Source organism: Aptenodytes patagonicus, chromosome 5 (genome assembly GCF_965638725.1).
Source record: "Aptenodytes patagonicus chromosome 5, bAptPat1.pri.cur, whole genome shotgun sequence".
Lineage (NCBI taxonomy): Eukaryota > Metazoa > Chordata > Aves > Sphenisciformes > Spheniscidae > Aptenodytes > Aptenodytes patagonicus.
In genome coordinates, this window is record NC_134953.1 from 82841858 (window position 1) to 82858737 (window position 16880).

At 40.7% G+C, this 16880-nt stretch overlaps 1 protein-coding gene across 2 annotated transcripts in view; it reads right to left on the reverse strand.

Annotated features, from left to right (window-relative positions):
• The window catches only part of CRB1 (crumbs cell polarity complex component 1), a 122463-nt gene that overhangs the window by 8824 nt on the left and 96759 nt on the right, over positions 1-16880 (reverse strand). The window contains exon 12 of one of the 2 annotated variants that reach the window (XM_076337991.1): positions 2979-3292. The exons of the other annotated variant lie outside the window; for it this stretch is intronic. Coding sequence (XP_076194106.1) covers positions 3077-3292 — 216 coding nt within the window. The 3' untranslated portion in view covers positions 2979-3076. Of the gene's footprint in view, positions 1-2978; positions 3293-16880 lie in introns of those variants that run through there. 2 annotated transcript variants of the gene reach the window in all.

Sequence of the window (16880 nt, forward strand, 5' to 3'; positions counted from 1 at the left end):
CAGGCTTTCATCTGCTCTGCTCGTCCTTCTGTATATGTTCCTGGGTATCTTGCTCCGCCCTATAGATCCTCTGTATGGCAACACTTTCTCAAATATTTTATTACCTCTGTACAGGTTGTTTTTCTACTGTCTCAAAAATTTCATCCAGAAAGTCAAACTACAGAGAAGAGCAGAATTACTTTCCAGCCACTTTCTTATTCTTGCTCTGTCTTTCACTATGAACAATAATGCTTTCCTTCAAGTTAGTTCTTCATGCAGACGGCTTCCATCTTCAGCTGCTTTCTCTCTTTTGTCCTTTTTCTTTGAACCATATAATAATTTAGTCTGGAAGGGACCTGCTGAGGTCATCTAGTCCAACCTCCTGCTCAAAGAAGGGCGAACTTCAAAGTTAGATCTTTATTATAACCATCCTTCTGAACTGACTTAATCTCTGTTTTTCTTTCTCCATCTCTGCTATTCACTGAGATTTCTATCAATTTTATTTCTCCTTTCAGCTCATACAACCACTATCATTGACCAGAAATCCAAGAACACAAAACAGGTGTGTGGCAACATCTTCCTTGCATCTGCTGTACTAGTTCAATGCTGCTTCTGCTACTTGTGCCCAGCTGGTGCTTCTAGATCCCCCCCGGTTTTCAGAGCGCTCTGCCCCCGAGCCCTTTCCAGCCTGCAGCCTTACAGCTCTTCTTGTCCGCTTACTTATTGCTTGCCCTCTTGTTCCCACAGGTTCCTGCGTCTTTGCCCGCTCTGCCATCTCTGTCTAGAAAGTGGCCTGGTCTTTGGGTCTCTCGCAGCTTTTTTTGGGTGAGGCTAAAGCGATGCGTGTAAGAATCTGCCCAAATCACTCCTGCTTCACTTGCCATCTCATCCTCACACACTGCTCTTTGCTGTCTCGTTTGTTGAGCAGTATCTACCTCAAACTGTATGCTCTTTTAGTCAGTTTCTTCTTTTTTTTCAAATATTTATTTATCTTTCTAAAAACGATCATGCCTAACAAACTTTACAGTTTGGTTTATTTTTTTTTTATTACACCTTGGCAGTGTCTCACAGGGCAAATGCTGGGCTAAAACAAGAGTTTCAATTAAAAGCTATTACATCTGTTATTACATAACGCCGTGATTCTAAAACATCTTCCCTGAATCTCTGCTATCTCTTATCTGCCGTTTTTCAATTTATCTTATTTTTCCATTCTTTCCTTAGTTGCCACTTGAATTCTCTGGATTTAAAGTGCATCTGTACAACAACAATTGCATTCAAAATAATAAGCTTCAGTAGTAAAGCTGTAAATTGGGCTAGAATAAAATCTGTTGTGCATTTTCACTGTGACTACATTCTGTTCTTTTAACGCGGCTTGAATCCTACCATCCGCTCCCATTTTCTGTAGTGCCTTGTTTTGAAAGATATCTGTGAGGACTGCAAAAAATCCAGAATGTGCTTACTATCATAGTTACTGCTAATCTTCTAATACAAAAATAAATGTGAGTGACATTGATATTCAGTAATCCCTTAAGGGGTTCATTCAAAATGAATTACAAATTGATCATTAATTAAAAAGATGAGTTAAACTCTTGGATACTGAGTGTGCGTGCTCTATTATGCAACTCCTGGAACAACCATCTGGGGTTGATGCGTATATCTGGGATGTTTCACAATTGCCGGAACATACAAGCTGAACTGCAGGAAGAAAGAAATGCCATCATGGACTTTCCACTTCGTTGCCTCTTTATTGTGGGTTCAGTTTGTGTGGGAGCAATACTCATGCTTTAACGTCTTGACTGCATCTGAAATTAACTGGATGAGTTACTGCTAAAATTTGCCTCTACAGTTCAAAATCCCCCTTGACCTGGGTGTATTTTTGGCACATCCTTTCCTACTACAAGAATGCTCATTAAATCTCTTGAAGATTTTCAGATGTCTATTTCATAACAAGATTTCTTCCAAACTTCTCCTATTATTCCATTACATTTTATGCTTTTGCTTCTTTTTCAACAAACAGTTGCAATCCTTTTGCTGCTGAGGTTTACAAGGTAGTTAAATGGGATTATCCCTGTTTTAAAAGAGGAAAATTGAGGCATAAAAATTTATTTGCTTATGATCATATGAGAAGTCTGCGCTACAGGAGAAGCACCAAGTTGTCGGAATTGTTTCCAAGCCAGTGCTTTACCTGTAGGCCACTTCTGCCTCTTTCCTGGTATTTTCCATGAGATTTGGGAAACGTTTTTGAGCATGCTTTTTGGCAGCCAATGTACGCTCGCAATGTGAGAAGCAACAGCTTTCTAAAATGGACCATCAGGTAATATTGTAATAAGAAAATGGCAGTAGTGTGGATGCACAGAATTTGTTTAGGATGTTTAGATTCGATGTCTCCTAAGAGGTCAGATTGTGCCTACTGGATATTTTAGGACATGGTCTTTTATACTCAGAGAAATATGTACTTTTGTGGAAACTTAAATTCGTTTCAGCAGAAGGTGGAGGGGCAGCAGGTAAAATGACAGAACTGGAGGAAAGAAAACCGATTAAACTTGAAGCATTTATTTTGGAGAGTTTTCGCACAGCTTCTTTTTAATCCCTGATTAACAGATGAAAGTAGATATGCTGAGACACAGCTCTAGTACTAAACCCTTTGATAACAGAATTGTAATGTCTTTATTGTACAGGCTTATTTGATTTGTCTGCATCATCCTCTGCAGCAGTGATTGCTAGGCAGTCAAAGGAAAACACAAACGAGAAGCTGTTACTCGTGTTGTATCCGAGACAGGCACTTACATGTATCCCAGGAGCCATTACTGTCTGTAATGCCCACTGCTGATTACCAAGGCTGGAGTTTCCAGTGCAAATAGAAGTTGTCCTTGGATGGGTTGGTCCAAAACAATGATAAATGGCATTGGTTCACTTAAATACTAAGAGAATGTTAATGTAATTGAACTTAAAAGAAAAAATATTGAAAATACTGAAAGCCCAAAGTCATTGTAATCTTTATAGTGAGTATTCCTGGAATCAGAATGAAAATGAACATATCTAACATATGTACACTGTCCCCTTTCAGCCATCTTCCAGGATGGACGAGCACTTTCTTCTAAATCAGTCTTTCCATCGGTGGTGGCTGCACCATGTTCCACATCTCTACCCGGGATCCCTCCTTCTCCTGCCGGCTGGGGCTGTAGGTCCCTTGAGTCGCCCGTTTGTTGGCAGTGATGACTGAAACCACAACTGCCAAGAAGAGGATCAATAACAAGGCCAGCGTTACTGAGCCAATGGAGGTGAATATGTTCGAGATCAAGTCAGTTGTCAACTGGAAGGATTGAAATAATTGCAATATAATTTACGTCAAGAGAATACTGAGACACACTTGAGCTACCATGGAAGGAAAACAAAAACCATTCTATGGATAGGGCTTTGCATAGACGAGCTACTGCTGAAGCACCGTTTATTGGTAGAGAAGTACATTAGCCCCTACAGAGTTTGTTTTTCGGACTCTTCAGAACATTACACACACGGTGCTGGATATTTAATATACAAGGCAGAGCTGGATGAATTTCACATAATGACCCATTTCATTTGATAGCTTCCTTTCTGCTTGAAAATAACCTGTGAGTTAATATGTCTGTGGACTGTAGTAATAATTCAGCAATTATTTGTTTAATCGCTTTAATAATAATTCATTATCCCTAGTTCAGTTGTGAACACGTTATTGCTAGTCTTTGCCACTGCAAGTTAAACATGAGCTATTTTGACTAGATATATATTCAGTCATACTTCTGTTTCTCTTGCTGGAGGAGTCAAGTTTATGTGAATACTTGTACTTACATATAGAAAATTCACTTACTGTAAATATTTTTCTAAAATATACTATTTCTACAGACGTTCCTGCCAGTAAACTTTTCTACCGGCATGTTTGCATGAAATAAGTGTATAGAGGCTGCACAAGAGTGCAACTGAAATCTATTCAGTGAGAAATGAATCACTATATTTTCACAAATATGTTTTAAAATATTCATCCAGCTCTTCTTCTACATATAGGCTTTGTAGCTTCATCCACAGAAACACCACCAGTACAGTACAGGATGAAAGCAAGGATGCTCTGATTTTTTTTTTTTCTTCTGTTTTCATGTGGCAGTGGGAAATGTGATAATGTCAGAAGGCACAGTGTGCATAAACAAATCTGTCAGTTGAAAAGCTTTAGACCAGAGAAATTTTATAGTTGGTAGATGAATGGTTTATATACATCTATGTATGTGCTTTTATGTGTAAAAAATGCTTATCGTGAGGTAAGCCAATGAAGTGATGTGGTTAGTGTGGAAAAGTGATCACTACGGACAGAATGACCCTAGCAGGAATTGAACTTCTGGGCAGATTCTGCAACCCATCATCTTTTGATTTGTATTACGAGTGACAGCTGAACTGCCATAGATGACTGTATGCTTGAGGCTGAACTTTCAAATCCCAAAATATTTAGAAACAGAAAACAGCAGGTCAAAGCCCATTTCCCAGTTAGATACTGCATGTTACAGGATATTTAAGTGACCTGCTTACTCGTCATTTCTAAGGAAGTGCAATTACAGTCCTGAGAACGATGAGGATTTTGCATTCAGCGATGGATGTATTGTAAGTGGATGCTATTGCTGTGCGTACATTGCTTGGACTCATGCTGCTCAGATGCCTTTGCAGAAGAACGACAATGCCAGAGGGAGAATGTTAAAACAATCCTTCCTCTTTTTTTCTCTCTCCACCTCCACGCTGATGTAAAAGGTCCTACCATAATAATAAAAGCAAGTTTGGCTCAGGGATTCTCTCTAGGGGATGCATGACCGGCTAGGATATTTTCCTCTGTCCTTGATGACTAAATATATGGTTCCTATGATTTTAAAAACATTTTTTTCCAATAGAAATAATCTAGTGCAGGTGACAGACCACAGGACTCCAACCCTAAAACAAAGTGGCACGAAACACGTTGGTCTATTAAATGGTATTGGATTGGGAAGGTCATTTCATCTTTAGATGGTGTTACAGACATATTTGAGATCTTAGTTTTTCTCTGTACTGTGTTAGACTATATGACCCTTGTTCCTCTTGCCTCAGAGAGGCTGCAAATTTTTAATGGAATTTTTATTCTCAGAAGCTGTCTTTTATTTTCATTGTCTGCTCTGGGAAACTGAGGACCAAGATACTCTAAGTTAACTCTGATCCCAGGGTTGAACAGGACATTTGTGAAAGAAATTCACTACCATAGGCAAATGGATGGTATTGCCTGGTCTCTGGTAGGTGAAATTTCTGAACTTATTCTCCTATTTTCCAGTCCATACTCCTTCCATTCCTGTTGTAAGTATGTCTGTATCTATGGTGAAATTTTCATTTATATCCTTCAGATTAATTTTATTTCTTAAAGAAAAAATTTACGTGAAGGAGTTGGGGAGAAAAAGACCCTGTAAATTGTTAAAATGCAGTCACATATCTAAACCTCATTCTCAAGTTAAAATCATCATAACAGGGCTTTTTTTCATTCTGCAATAGTTACTTATTACAGAAACCTTACCCGTAGCACACCATAGAAATCTACTACACCATTTGTTCCAATTCTTGTGTTTGTTTAATAACGATTATTCATTCATTAGATTTGGTTTGGTCAACCAGCGACTTGAACTTGAAAAAACTACTGAAAATTGCCCATATTGCCTGTATCTGTGTTGAACAAAACACTTTCTCTTGAGTCAGTATGTAAAAAAAGTTACCCCGCTGATTAAAATCTAGAGAGCTGGGGTTTTTACCATGATCAGATACATAAGCTAACTTTATTTCTGTGTTTATGTTGCTTCTAATTACTAAATATGGGAAAAAAATGGCCTTTACGTCATCTTTTTGGGTGGATTCTGTTGATCCAAAAAAAATCTACTGTTCAAGTGCTGTCCCCTGGTTTATCAGCCCGCAGATCACTGCCCAAGCACACAATATAGGTAGCCCCCTTAGCAGTAGCACTGAACTGATAACAAGAGTCGCCAGAAGGCTCTGCAGTCTGATCCCATCAAAATCAGCTGCTTCTTTAGTAATTAATGGCTGAACAGTTAAATTAATTCGGAAAATCAACTGGCTGATCTGGAAAAAAAAAATATCTGAAAAGTTCTGTCCCCCGTCATCTCAGAGTCTGTTTATCGCAGTATTTGGTGATGATGATAGACTGAAATAATTATAACTGGTGATCCCGAAAAGAAAAAGGACTCAGCAGCATTTTTAGAAACATAGTGCTGCTAAGATAGCGGAAAAAGAGGTTTTCTGTTACTGACCCTACTGTGTATTATTTTGCATACTGGTAGGGAGTGTACTTTAAAAAAGCGGTTTGATTGTGAAAGTCCCATAGCAGTGCTTCAGGCTCTTCTGGTAAGTCCTTGCCTGTTGCTTCCACCGTAGATGGATCCAGGCTATGAACCTCTCCGATGTTTCAAAGAGCAGAGCCCCCCCGACCGCTGTGGGACGGCTCACGCGTGTAGCTGCTTATCTCGGTGCTCACGGCCGCTGAGCGGATCAGCTGTGGCTGTGAGTCTGTGGGAGTCCTAAGGAGCTGGGTGGTGAGCAACGCACAGGTGATGTCCCCTTGATTAGACCACCACACTACAACATCACTTTTCAGCTTCAGATCACACAGGCCACTATTCGCTTCCCCATGTTAGCTTGTTAAGACCTGCTCATTGAATTGACCACTTGGGAGATGGCCACTTGCTATGAATACACAATTTTTTGGTGTGTTTATCACAAAGCTGCAGTGGAGTCGCATGCAAAAAGGGGAAGCTCTGGAAAGGAAAGGACAGTGTGAGGCAAACTTCATTTTGTCTCAGCACAAACAAAAAAGCGCCACAGTACAGCTGGAAATTTATGATGAGAAACAAGTTACTGAATTTTTTTGCTAAAGATCTTTGTTGTCAGGGAAGCTTATGAGACCCCCATACACTGAGATAGCCTTTCAGAAATAATTCTTGCTAATAAATACCACAGGGTGATCACAGCTGTTTCTGAATGTAACTTCAGCACTGCTTATGAATAAATATATGTAGGGTAACTGAGGGAGGGTTGATTTACTGACTGGGCAATACCTTAGAGATTCTCATTACACTTTGAGCAGGAGGTTGGACTGGGAGACCTCCTGAGGTCTCTTCCAACCTGAATTATCTTATGAGCCTGTTTGAAAGGTAGTCAGTGACCGAACAGTTGTGAGAGTTCCCTGCCCCTAATATACAGTAGCTGTCAGTAAAAGCTGTATCCTTAATGGTAATGGATGCTGATGGCAAGATGATGTCGTGTGCCATGGTTATACCAACAAAATGAAGTCTGCTAACATTAGAAGGCCAATCTGCTTCTCACTAAGATATTTTATATAGTGTGTTCTATTTCTATGTCTTTGGATGTCAGCTGGAGCAAGACAAATTTATTTTGGCAAAATTAAAAAAAATAAGGGAAGAAAAAATATTCTTGAATTTAGTTTTCATTTAGTGAATAGCTTCCTCTGCAAAGACAGGAGGAAAAATCTTTTTTTGTCTTTTTTTAAAACAAAGTCTTTTGGCTTTTCACTGGTGGTTTTACTTCAAAGCTGATTAATTTTTTAGGTTTTTTAAATTATTAAATAAAAAATACTTAAAATGTTCAGATTAGATAAAATAAATCATTGGATAGAGTGAAAATTCATTGTAGGGCTGCGTTTTGCTTTTCATTTGGTTATTGGAATAGATCGATTGTTCAGCCTTGGTTCCTTGATTTGCTTTGTAGATGAACAGTTTGGATAAGGAGGGCCCAGTTCACAAGTCAAAGCTCAGTAGCATTTATCAATCCAGTATAGGTATGCTTATCTTTAAACAAGCCGTCTTCCAAATGGTTATTTTATAAGAGGGGAACATAAGGGATTTGCTCTATATGAACGTTTCCATGTGTGCCAAATGTCAAAGGCAAGTGGAACAGCACAAGGGAGCCAGCAAAATACACGGGGCCTCTTCCTCCTGTGTGTTTTACATCAGCATGACTTAGCTGATCTAATCCTGCTTTGTGTCGGTACGGGGGATGAAAATTATGGCCCCAGACACCAAGGGCTGAGCCAGATCAGGGAGAGAGAAGAGCGAGCTGCAGTGCCAGTGGAGCAATCGCTGTAGGTGCGAGAGAAGTAGCATGAGCTTCCTCGGGACGCTGCTACCCGCACGAGCTTTGCGTGGGAAAGTGTGGCTTGGGCCGGGGGTATGTGTCTTTGGGGTGTGAAAGGCATAACACGCTCTGAAAGCAGAAGCATGCCTCTGTTGCTGGGCATTAAGAATTAATCAGCTTTCATTTCAGTACTCGCATAGAAATGTGCCTGATTCTGGATGCTCTGCAAGACAGAGACATCAACACAAGCCTTAAAACACAGGGATTGCCAAACCCCAGAGAATTTCCTTCTCTGCCACATGCAGGGCTTTCTGGGAATTCTGCAGCTGCTCATGTGCACTGGAGCTTTCACCAGAGAAGTCTCCAGATCCTGAGTCCTGACACCACTCACGAGGTTATCACTTCATTCACAGTAAGAACATCTGATCCACGCCATCCAGATTTACTGCCCCCAAATCAAAACCATTTGCTATAGTAATGAGGGACGATTGGCTTGAGTGGTCCTAATCCATGTCAGAATTACTTTGAAAGGTTTGGGGGCATATAGGGATAATACTGAGGAGCTGAAGAAAAGCCATTAACTTGATTAAAAAGCCCATAGATATGCTGAGTTTATTTCATTGAGGATTTACAACCATCTTATCGGAAATTTTTTCTGTTAAAGACTGAATTCAAATAAGAATCCCAGTAGTTCAAGAAGAAATCCAGTCAGTCATACACAAATCTATTATAATGAGATACATTGATAACCCCAGCTTGTGGGACTACAGTTTATTTTCAACAGCAGTAAAGTGGCCATAAATCTATAGATTGACTTTGTTCCGATATAAGTACCTTAAATGAGCAGCACATGAAGTAAGTCCCTTTTCCATGATTTTTTTTTTTCCACCTTCACAAGCAAATACCTATTGCTCTCCCTCCCATCAGCTGCTCTGCATGTGCTAAACACCAGCCAGCGAGTCCCAAGAGCCGTGTTGACCTGGTTGTTGGGCTGCTGGGTTGAACCAATAATCCATTTTGGACTCATTTAAAGAGAGCAGATTCATGTCCAGCCGAGCCAAACACTGCCCAGGCCACTGGAAATGGCAAACCATTTTTAAAATCCTATACACGTCATCTATTTCCTTTAACTGCTTTATCCTCTTTATTCTTTATCCTGGTTTCCTTCCTCATGCTGTTGTCCATGTGGGCACTCATCTATGTTAAGTGTGCCTATGCACAGTTATCATTCAGGTTCTTGAATTATTCCTTTCTACTTTGGTACCTGTGGCAACAAAGGAGGCAGCACTTAGTGTCTGTGGCGCACCTTAGCTGATTTTCTACTGTTTATCACTAGTGAGGCCACCAACTCCTTTTCCTTCTGCACACCTTACATCTCTTCAGTTTATCTTGTGGGCTTCAAAAGTGCACTTTCTGTGGCAGTCACACTGAACAGCCCTTCTTTTTGCCTCTGTGCGTGAAGGAACTCGTACCTGAAAGGCGCAATATTTGCTGTACTTTAAACCTGGTGCCTAACAAGCTTCAGGATTATCTGGTAAGAAAAGTATTTCAATTCTGTGAAACTGAGAAGCAGAAAGCAAGAGAAAAAACTGAGCTAGACAGACTGCTGCAGGGTTTCTCTCTAGTTTTGCTTCCTTAATGAATAAGAACACGACTGGTTTGTAGAAGAACCAGATTCAGACTTGGAGCCTTGAATACCTCAGATGAAGATCTCTGTGGCCTAAAGATGTGACTGCTTCCCCCTGCAATCAGCCAGCCCGTAGCTCCAGTTCAGGCTGGCCTGTAGTTGCCACGTATCGGCTCTGGTGTTGGTCACAGGTAGCTTTGCCTTCTGCATGCCAGGCAACACCCCAAGGTAAGCATGACTGCTTTTCTCTCCACATCTTGGGAACTTCTCCTTCTGACACCATGTCCACTGGGAGGAGGCTATCCTGTCGTCCCTCATCTATTACCGTGGTCCTCTGAAAATATATCTATACTACATACAGAGTTGTAGATAGTCCTGAATTTTCATCATCGCCGTTGCTGTTTCTGCCATCAGCCTCCGAGTTGTTTTCCTGATATCTGCAGGAAAAGACAATCCCATTGCTGGAGGGCCTGAATGAGACCCCAAGTCCTCTGCGTACCTCTGTGGACATTGCTAGAGACAAAACCTAGGTGACTACTTCTGATGTGTGCAGAAGATCCACACTATAATATATATATAGGCAGCTCACCTTGAAGAAGAATGTTTGTAAGTAATCTTTTTTTTATTTCTCTATATTCTGGTGGATATTATTGTCTGAATATTTTCTTAACATGTCTCTGAAGACGTTAAATTCACTACCAACTCTATCTAGTATACGTTTATCTACAAAATGTAGTTTGAGTAGTTTGTCTTAGTTGAAATGTGACAGTTTGAATGAATTCCTTCCTGGAAAATGTCAACTTTTACTTGTCTGACAGTTCTTGAAATCAAAGCACAAATGTAGAGAGAATTAGTGTTAGCAGGTATAATGATAAATTGATCATCTGGATTGACCAGTTATAGATCAGAAAAATGCAATCTTTTTTTATCAAAGAAGAATTACATCTCTGGTGTCCTGTGAAAAAATAAAGACGACGGATGGAGATGATTGATGTCTAGGATTTAGCTGGGCTTGCAAGGAAAGTGCCTCATTTAGAAATGCTGACAGCCTCCCTCCTGAAATGTGAAGTCACACTGTTGTGACACTGCAGAAGTTAACGAGGAAGTTTGTTCTAATTATAGTGGAAAAAGAAACTGGGGATGGAGCTCTCTAAAGTGTTGCAACTAAATTGTAAAGCAGACTTCAGTTAAACAAGGGTGTTATTCACATTAGTCTTTATCTTCCAGTCAGATCAGCGCACACAGACCTTCTCCTCCCCACATTAGGCTGCAGGACTGTTCCTGGATGTGCTGGTTTTGGCTGGGATAGAGTTAATTTTCTTCACAGTAGCTGGTATGGGGCTGTTTTGGATTTGTGCTGGAAACAGTGTTGATAACACAGGGATGTTTTTGTTATTGCTGAGCAGTGCTGACACAGAGTCAAGGCCTTTTCTGCCTCTCACCCCACCCCACCAGCGAGCAGGCTGGGGGGGCACAAGACATTAGGAGGGGACACGGCCGGGACAGCTGACCCCAACTGACCCAAGGGATATCCCACACCATATGACGTCATTCTCAGCATGTAAAGCTGGGGGAAGAAGGAGGAAGGGGGGACGTTCAGAGCGATGGCGTTTGTCTTCCCAAGTAACTGTTACGCGTGATGGAGCCCTGCTTTCCTGGAGATGGCTGAACACCTGCCTGCCGATGGGAAGGAGTGAAGGAATTCCTTGTTTTGCTTTGCTTGCGTGCGCGGCTTTTGCTTTGCCTGTTAAACTGTCTTTATCTCAACCCACGAGTTTTCTGACTTTTACTCCTCCGATTCTCTCCCCCATCCCACCAGGGGGGAGTGAGCGAGTGGCTGGGTGGGGCTTAGTTGCCAGCTGGGATTAAACCACGACACTGGATCACTTGGAAACAGTGCTGTGTTTAAATCAAAACAACTTTCCCCCTCCTCAGTGCCAGTGCTTGCAGTAATGTTCATCTTGGGTAGCCTTCTATTTACAACATTAGCCTTTTTTGATATAACTTTTCAGACTCAGAAGTTCACTTTTAGGAATTCATCTCTAATGAACAGGATACATATGGTATCTATAATGTCTTTAACTACTTGTAGTATTGATGTCTGACTTAACTGCTTAATGGAAGGTCCAGCCATGAAAACAGTGGTATTTAGTAAGTCTGGGATGGTCTGTCTTAGGCAGAAGAAATAATTTTTCTGGTTTTGGCCACTGCACTTCACGTGAGCTCAGCCACAGACCCAACAAAGCCAGAGGTACATAAGTAGTCCCTTAAAATCTCCATCAGATATTTTGCTGGATCAGTATGTCACAGGACAGAGTATTAAATGCCTTTTCGCTCAGACAGCAGAGTGTTGGTTATACACAGAGAAATGATTTGGCTGGCAGTTTGGGAGGTAAGCTCTCATTAAGCTGTGGGCTTTGAGAAGACTCCTTGATAGCGTTTCTGCAGCAACTGCCAGTGTTAATTTTGTAAGTGTGCTCCAGCTTTTTTTAAGATCATCTAGTGGTGCAGCACAGATTAAATGTGCAGCTCCAATGTGTTGTTATGAGATGCCTTTTAAAATTCTATCAACAGCCTCTGGTGTAGGAACTTCACCATCTGCTGCAATCTGAAAGGATAAGAGGGAAAATCTATAGCTGGTGCAAATCCAGGCAAACCATGCCGAGGAGGAGTTTGTCCCATAGCTGCTAAATCGCAGACTAGACAAATGTTCTAGTAAAGGTGTCAGTCTCTGGGGTGTAACATCCCTTTCCAGTTTGGGAAAAGCTTTGGGTTATCATGTAGAATCATTTTTGCACATGGGTAACAGCGCAGTGTATCAGGTGGTGTTTCTCCATAGGGGATAACTGCATTAGAGCTTTGAGACAGCAAATTCTATATGAATAAATCTTGGTGGTGGATAAAAGCTTTATCAGGCAAGCATCTTGCAGGAAAGAATGGATGATACATAAAATCAAAAGACTGTCGCTGAAAACAGTAACTTTCTGTCATTGCCCTGCACATAGCTGGGTTGAGTTTACCGCATCCCTATAGTGGCCACAGTAGAAATGACTCCTGAAGAGGGATTTGGAAGAACACACAGTAGTGGCATTTTGAGGAAGTCTGCTCCTGTTGTCATGGGAGAGTGAAGTGGGTGGGAGGGGGTCAGTAGGTTAAACCCAAAAGCAGGAGAAAAACAGGAAAAGATGCTACGGCGCTGAAGATGAGGGCAGTTCCCAAGGAAAAGAGGTGAAAAGAGATTCAGTAGACAGAGAGAAATAGAATTATGAGAAAGAAGAATGAATTTCAAAACTGCTTTCTTCATTGATTGCACAGGTGTTGAGCAGACCAGCATGTGGAGGATGATGTTATAATATTCAAGATGGGGCTGATGGGAATGACAGTGTTTGGATAAGAGAACAGGGCAGGAAACGATAACGTAGGCTACTAACAGCTATGCCAAGGGTGAAACTAACCCCTTTCTAATGCACACTTCTGATTTTCTGAATTTTGCACATATTCTCTCTCTCTCTCTGAATCTAGATCCCGATCTTTTCTGTATTAGGGAAAAATATGCGGAATTTTGCTGAGATATTCACAATCCGAAAGCACAAAGCCCATTTAAGTGAATGCATGTTGTTTCTCCTCACTAATATGTTTCCATGCGCATTGTTTTCACCAGGCATGATTCGTGTGTGCATTATCAATTTCAGTTTACTTTAATAGAGTTGCACAATCCGAATTGTGGGCACAGAACTGGTTGGTCAAAACTCTACTTTCCAGCACACAACAGTTGAGGTTAGAGATCTCTTCTTTAATTAGTGATACTAGTGGTAGATGTTATTTTATTTCTGCAATCAGACCTTTGAGAACAGCACTACGTACCCATCAAAGACTCGCATCACATCCAGACGCAGCCACCCTCTGTGGGCTCTGGTCTCTGACTGTGATGATGTGAAGCAGGGTCGTCTATCTTCCCTGGGTCCTGGTTTTCCATAAGAATTGGTGCAAGCTAAGCTGAAACTGTCAGCCTTGCCTCTTCCCACTTCCTGGGGGAATAAGAAACTGCTCTGTCCAATGGTGTGTAATAGGTGGGTCAGTGGTGTACGGTATAGCAGAGACAGAGTTATGATTCCTGTTTTATTTCATAATTACCAGATACTTTCCATCCCTACGTCTCTGCTAATAAGCTAAGTCTACAATCTTTGTTCAATGACATTCTTCTTCCTGTTTGGTGCTAAGCTCCTGCAAAACAGCCATGTGTTGCTACCTAGCATTAATATTATGCTGTCAAGTGGTGATGAAGTTAGTAGCTATTTGACTGCTTCACACTGTCAGACAACACAGTATCAAGTCAACAGCTAGCCTTTGTTGGGTGCAGCACTTCGATTGCAGCCATCTTGTGCTTCCAACTGTAAATATTAATGGTATAAGATAGACCTTTATTGGCTACATACTACTTGCCTTAGCACGCTACATGACACTGTCATGTTACTTAGCTAATGATATTCCTTGATAAAAATTTTGAGCATGTTTTTATCCTACTGGCTTTTTTTCTAGTAGAAAGTTGATTGGAGACAACAAACATCATTACATTTTAGTGTCAGGAAAGACTTTGGAAGAGATGCATACATGAAAAGTGTAAATGGAAAAAAAAAAAATCTGTAAACCTCTATGTCAATAACTACTCCTTGAAACGCTGTTTTAATCTTGATCCAGATGTTTGATTTGTCAGTGAACTTATTGTTTCTTGTGGCTTTTTTTCTTTTTAGTGTACTTACATCTTGTTGATAGGAACATATGAGTCTGTCTCTACCCGTGAACCTTAACTCTGTCCTCAGGGATTCTTGGATCAAGTACTTCATACCTAATACAGTATCTCATCATTGTATTAATATTGCTGGTATTCAACAGGTTTACATCTGAATGGGATCTGGAGGAAGCCAGCTCTAATAATCGCTCTTTGGATATCTGCTGAAGATGCAAGTGGTTTATGAAGTCTCTTTCTATGTTATAGCCAGCACACTACATGAGAAAAAAGGTCTCTAAAAAGATATTAGAGATTTCTCTTAACTTTCTACTCCATGCTTTTACCTTACTGCCACCTAAAGATAACTAACAGAAAATACATTTTACTTCAGATTAGAGAGATTTACTTTAACATGTTAGGAAGTAATGTCAGCCTTGTCAATGTATTTCTTTTAAGAAGATTTCCTACACTTTCAGAAGTTTTTCTTGAAGATCATACTTCTTAGAGATAGGAAAAAAATATGCTGGCTCAGCTCACTGAATTTATCTCTGGTGCTCCAAGGCAAGGCATATTCACTATGAGTGCAACTCAACCCTATTTCTAGCCAGATGATTAAGTTAGAACTCCTCAATACAGGCGGAAAGTAGCATTTTCTACAGTGTGTGGAGTCAGGTCAAAATCCACCTTTATCTGCAGGTGTAAGCTATTTCTGATACAGCCCCCCCTTTTGGTTCCGCCTTGCTCAGATACCAGAGTTGTCCTCTGTTGAACAGGCAGCCTAAGTGGTTCTTCCTTCGCAGCTCCATCCTTGATGCCTGATTTCTTAAACAGTAGCTTTCCGTTTGGAGATCCCCTTTAAAGCAAGGCCACTATCCTTTTGTCAGAGGGGGAAACTGAAGCATGAAATAGAAACATGATTAGCTTATGATCAGTTAGGCAACCCAAGGTGGAAATGGTAATTGGATTTAATCTCTTTGTACCGCCTAAACACTGCCTGCACAAATACCTGCAATCAGTCCCTAGTAGTCATATCAGGGCAGTGCAGCCCTGCCCAGGCTCTAATGCCCCCATTGAGAATAAGAACTGACAAGGTCTGGGAGATGGTTCATCCCCTGCTGTAATTCCATTCTGAAGTCCCGCAGACCTGAAGCTTTGTTTAGTTGCTGTCTTTACTTTTTATATCACAAATAAGCTATTTAATTCAACTAAAAATTTAATCAGTGATTTCCAAGATGCTTCTTTATGGCTCCGAGTAACTCTTCTGATTGATACTTGCATGCTTCCTTAAAATATTTCCAATCTCGTACTTGTTTCAAGATCGGTAAGGTAACCATGAAATCAAGCAAGTTATATATAATTTTGGCAGAAGTGTCATACATTAATATTTTCTGCTGGGAAAATACTTCAGCTTCCTCTTTCATCAGTGGTTTTGGGAGAGGATCAAAAAAGTGATCACAAGCTAGGAATTTTCAACCCAAAACTTTCTCGAGGTGAAAGATGTTGTTTCAGGGTTCTGGGTCCAGGCCAGTTACCCTCCGACCAGCCTGTGCATCAGACCTGAGTGCTTCTTCAGGGGAGGAGGGGTAGCTGAGTATTGAAGGGAAATAACACTTCCATGTGAACTCAGTCTAGAGAACTTCACTCTTCCAAAGACAGCAGCAGGTTTATTTATGCTTTATTTATGTATTTATATAATGCTTTACTTGTTTTTTGAAGTGTTGTGGTTAAAATATCCTGGGGTAGATTTTCAGTCTCTACTCTCTCTCTCCCTGTTCAGTTCCTAGTAAAGGACAAGATAATAACACTTCTGTACCTTACAGATGTGTCACAAGCATTCATTTAAAATAATGAAGTCATTCCTACTGAGCTAAGATAGAGTCCAGGTGTTCAGTACGGTCCCCATCTGTATGATTTTTACAAATCCATTTCACTTATAATTTTCCTACTTGTGTAGTAATTTCATTTCCCTCAGTATCACTTTGTGCCTCCAGGATCTCCTCCAAAACCACCTTTTTTGGTGGCTTCAAGGAATGTTAGGCAACACTGACAGCACTGAGGTTTTCTTTGGGACTCATCTCTGCACTGGCTTCTCCAGAGAGATCCTCAGCAACCCTTGAGGTTCCCTGACGATATCGCATACTGAAAGGACAGGGAAAAAGTTTGTATGGGGATAATAACTTCCAAATCTGCAGAAAATGGCAGATGACACCAGCTTTTACTAGTGGGTTTAGGTCTACCATGAAGGACTTCCGTATGTACAGAAAGCAAACGTTTTCTTTTGGCCTGAATGAGTTTTGTGTTTGATTAAAGGAAACAATGAAATAAGAAAGGACCAAATGAAATTTTCCATGAGACACAGCACAGTGTCTTGTGTGTAAAATGCTGCATAAGTTCACAAAACAGTGG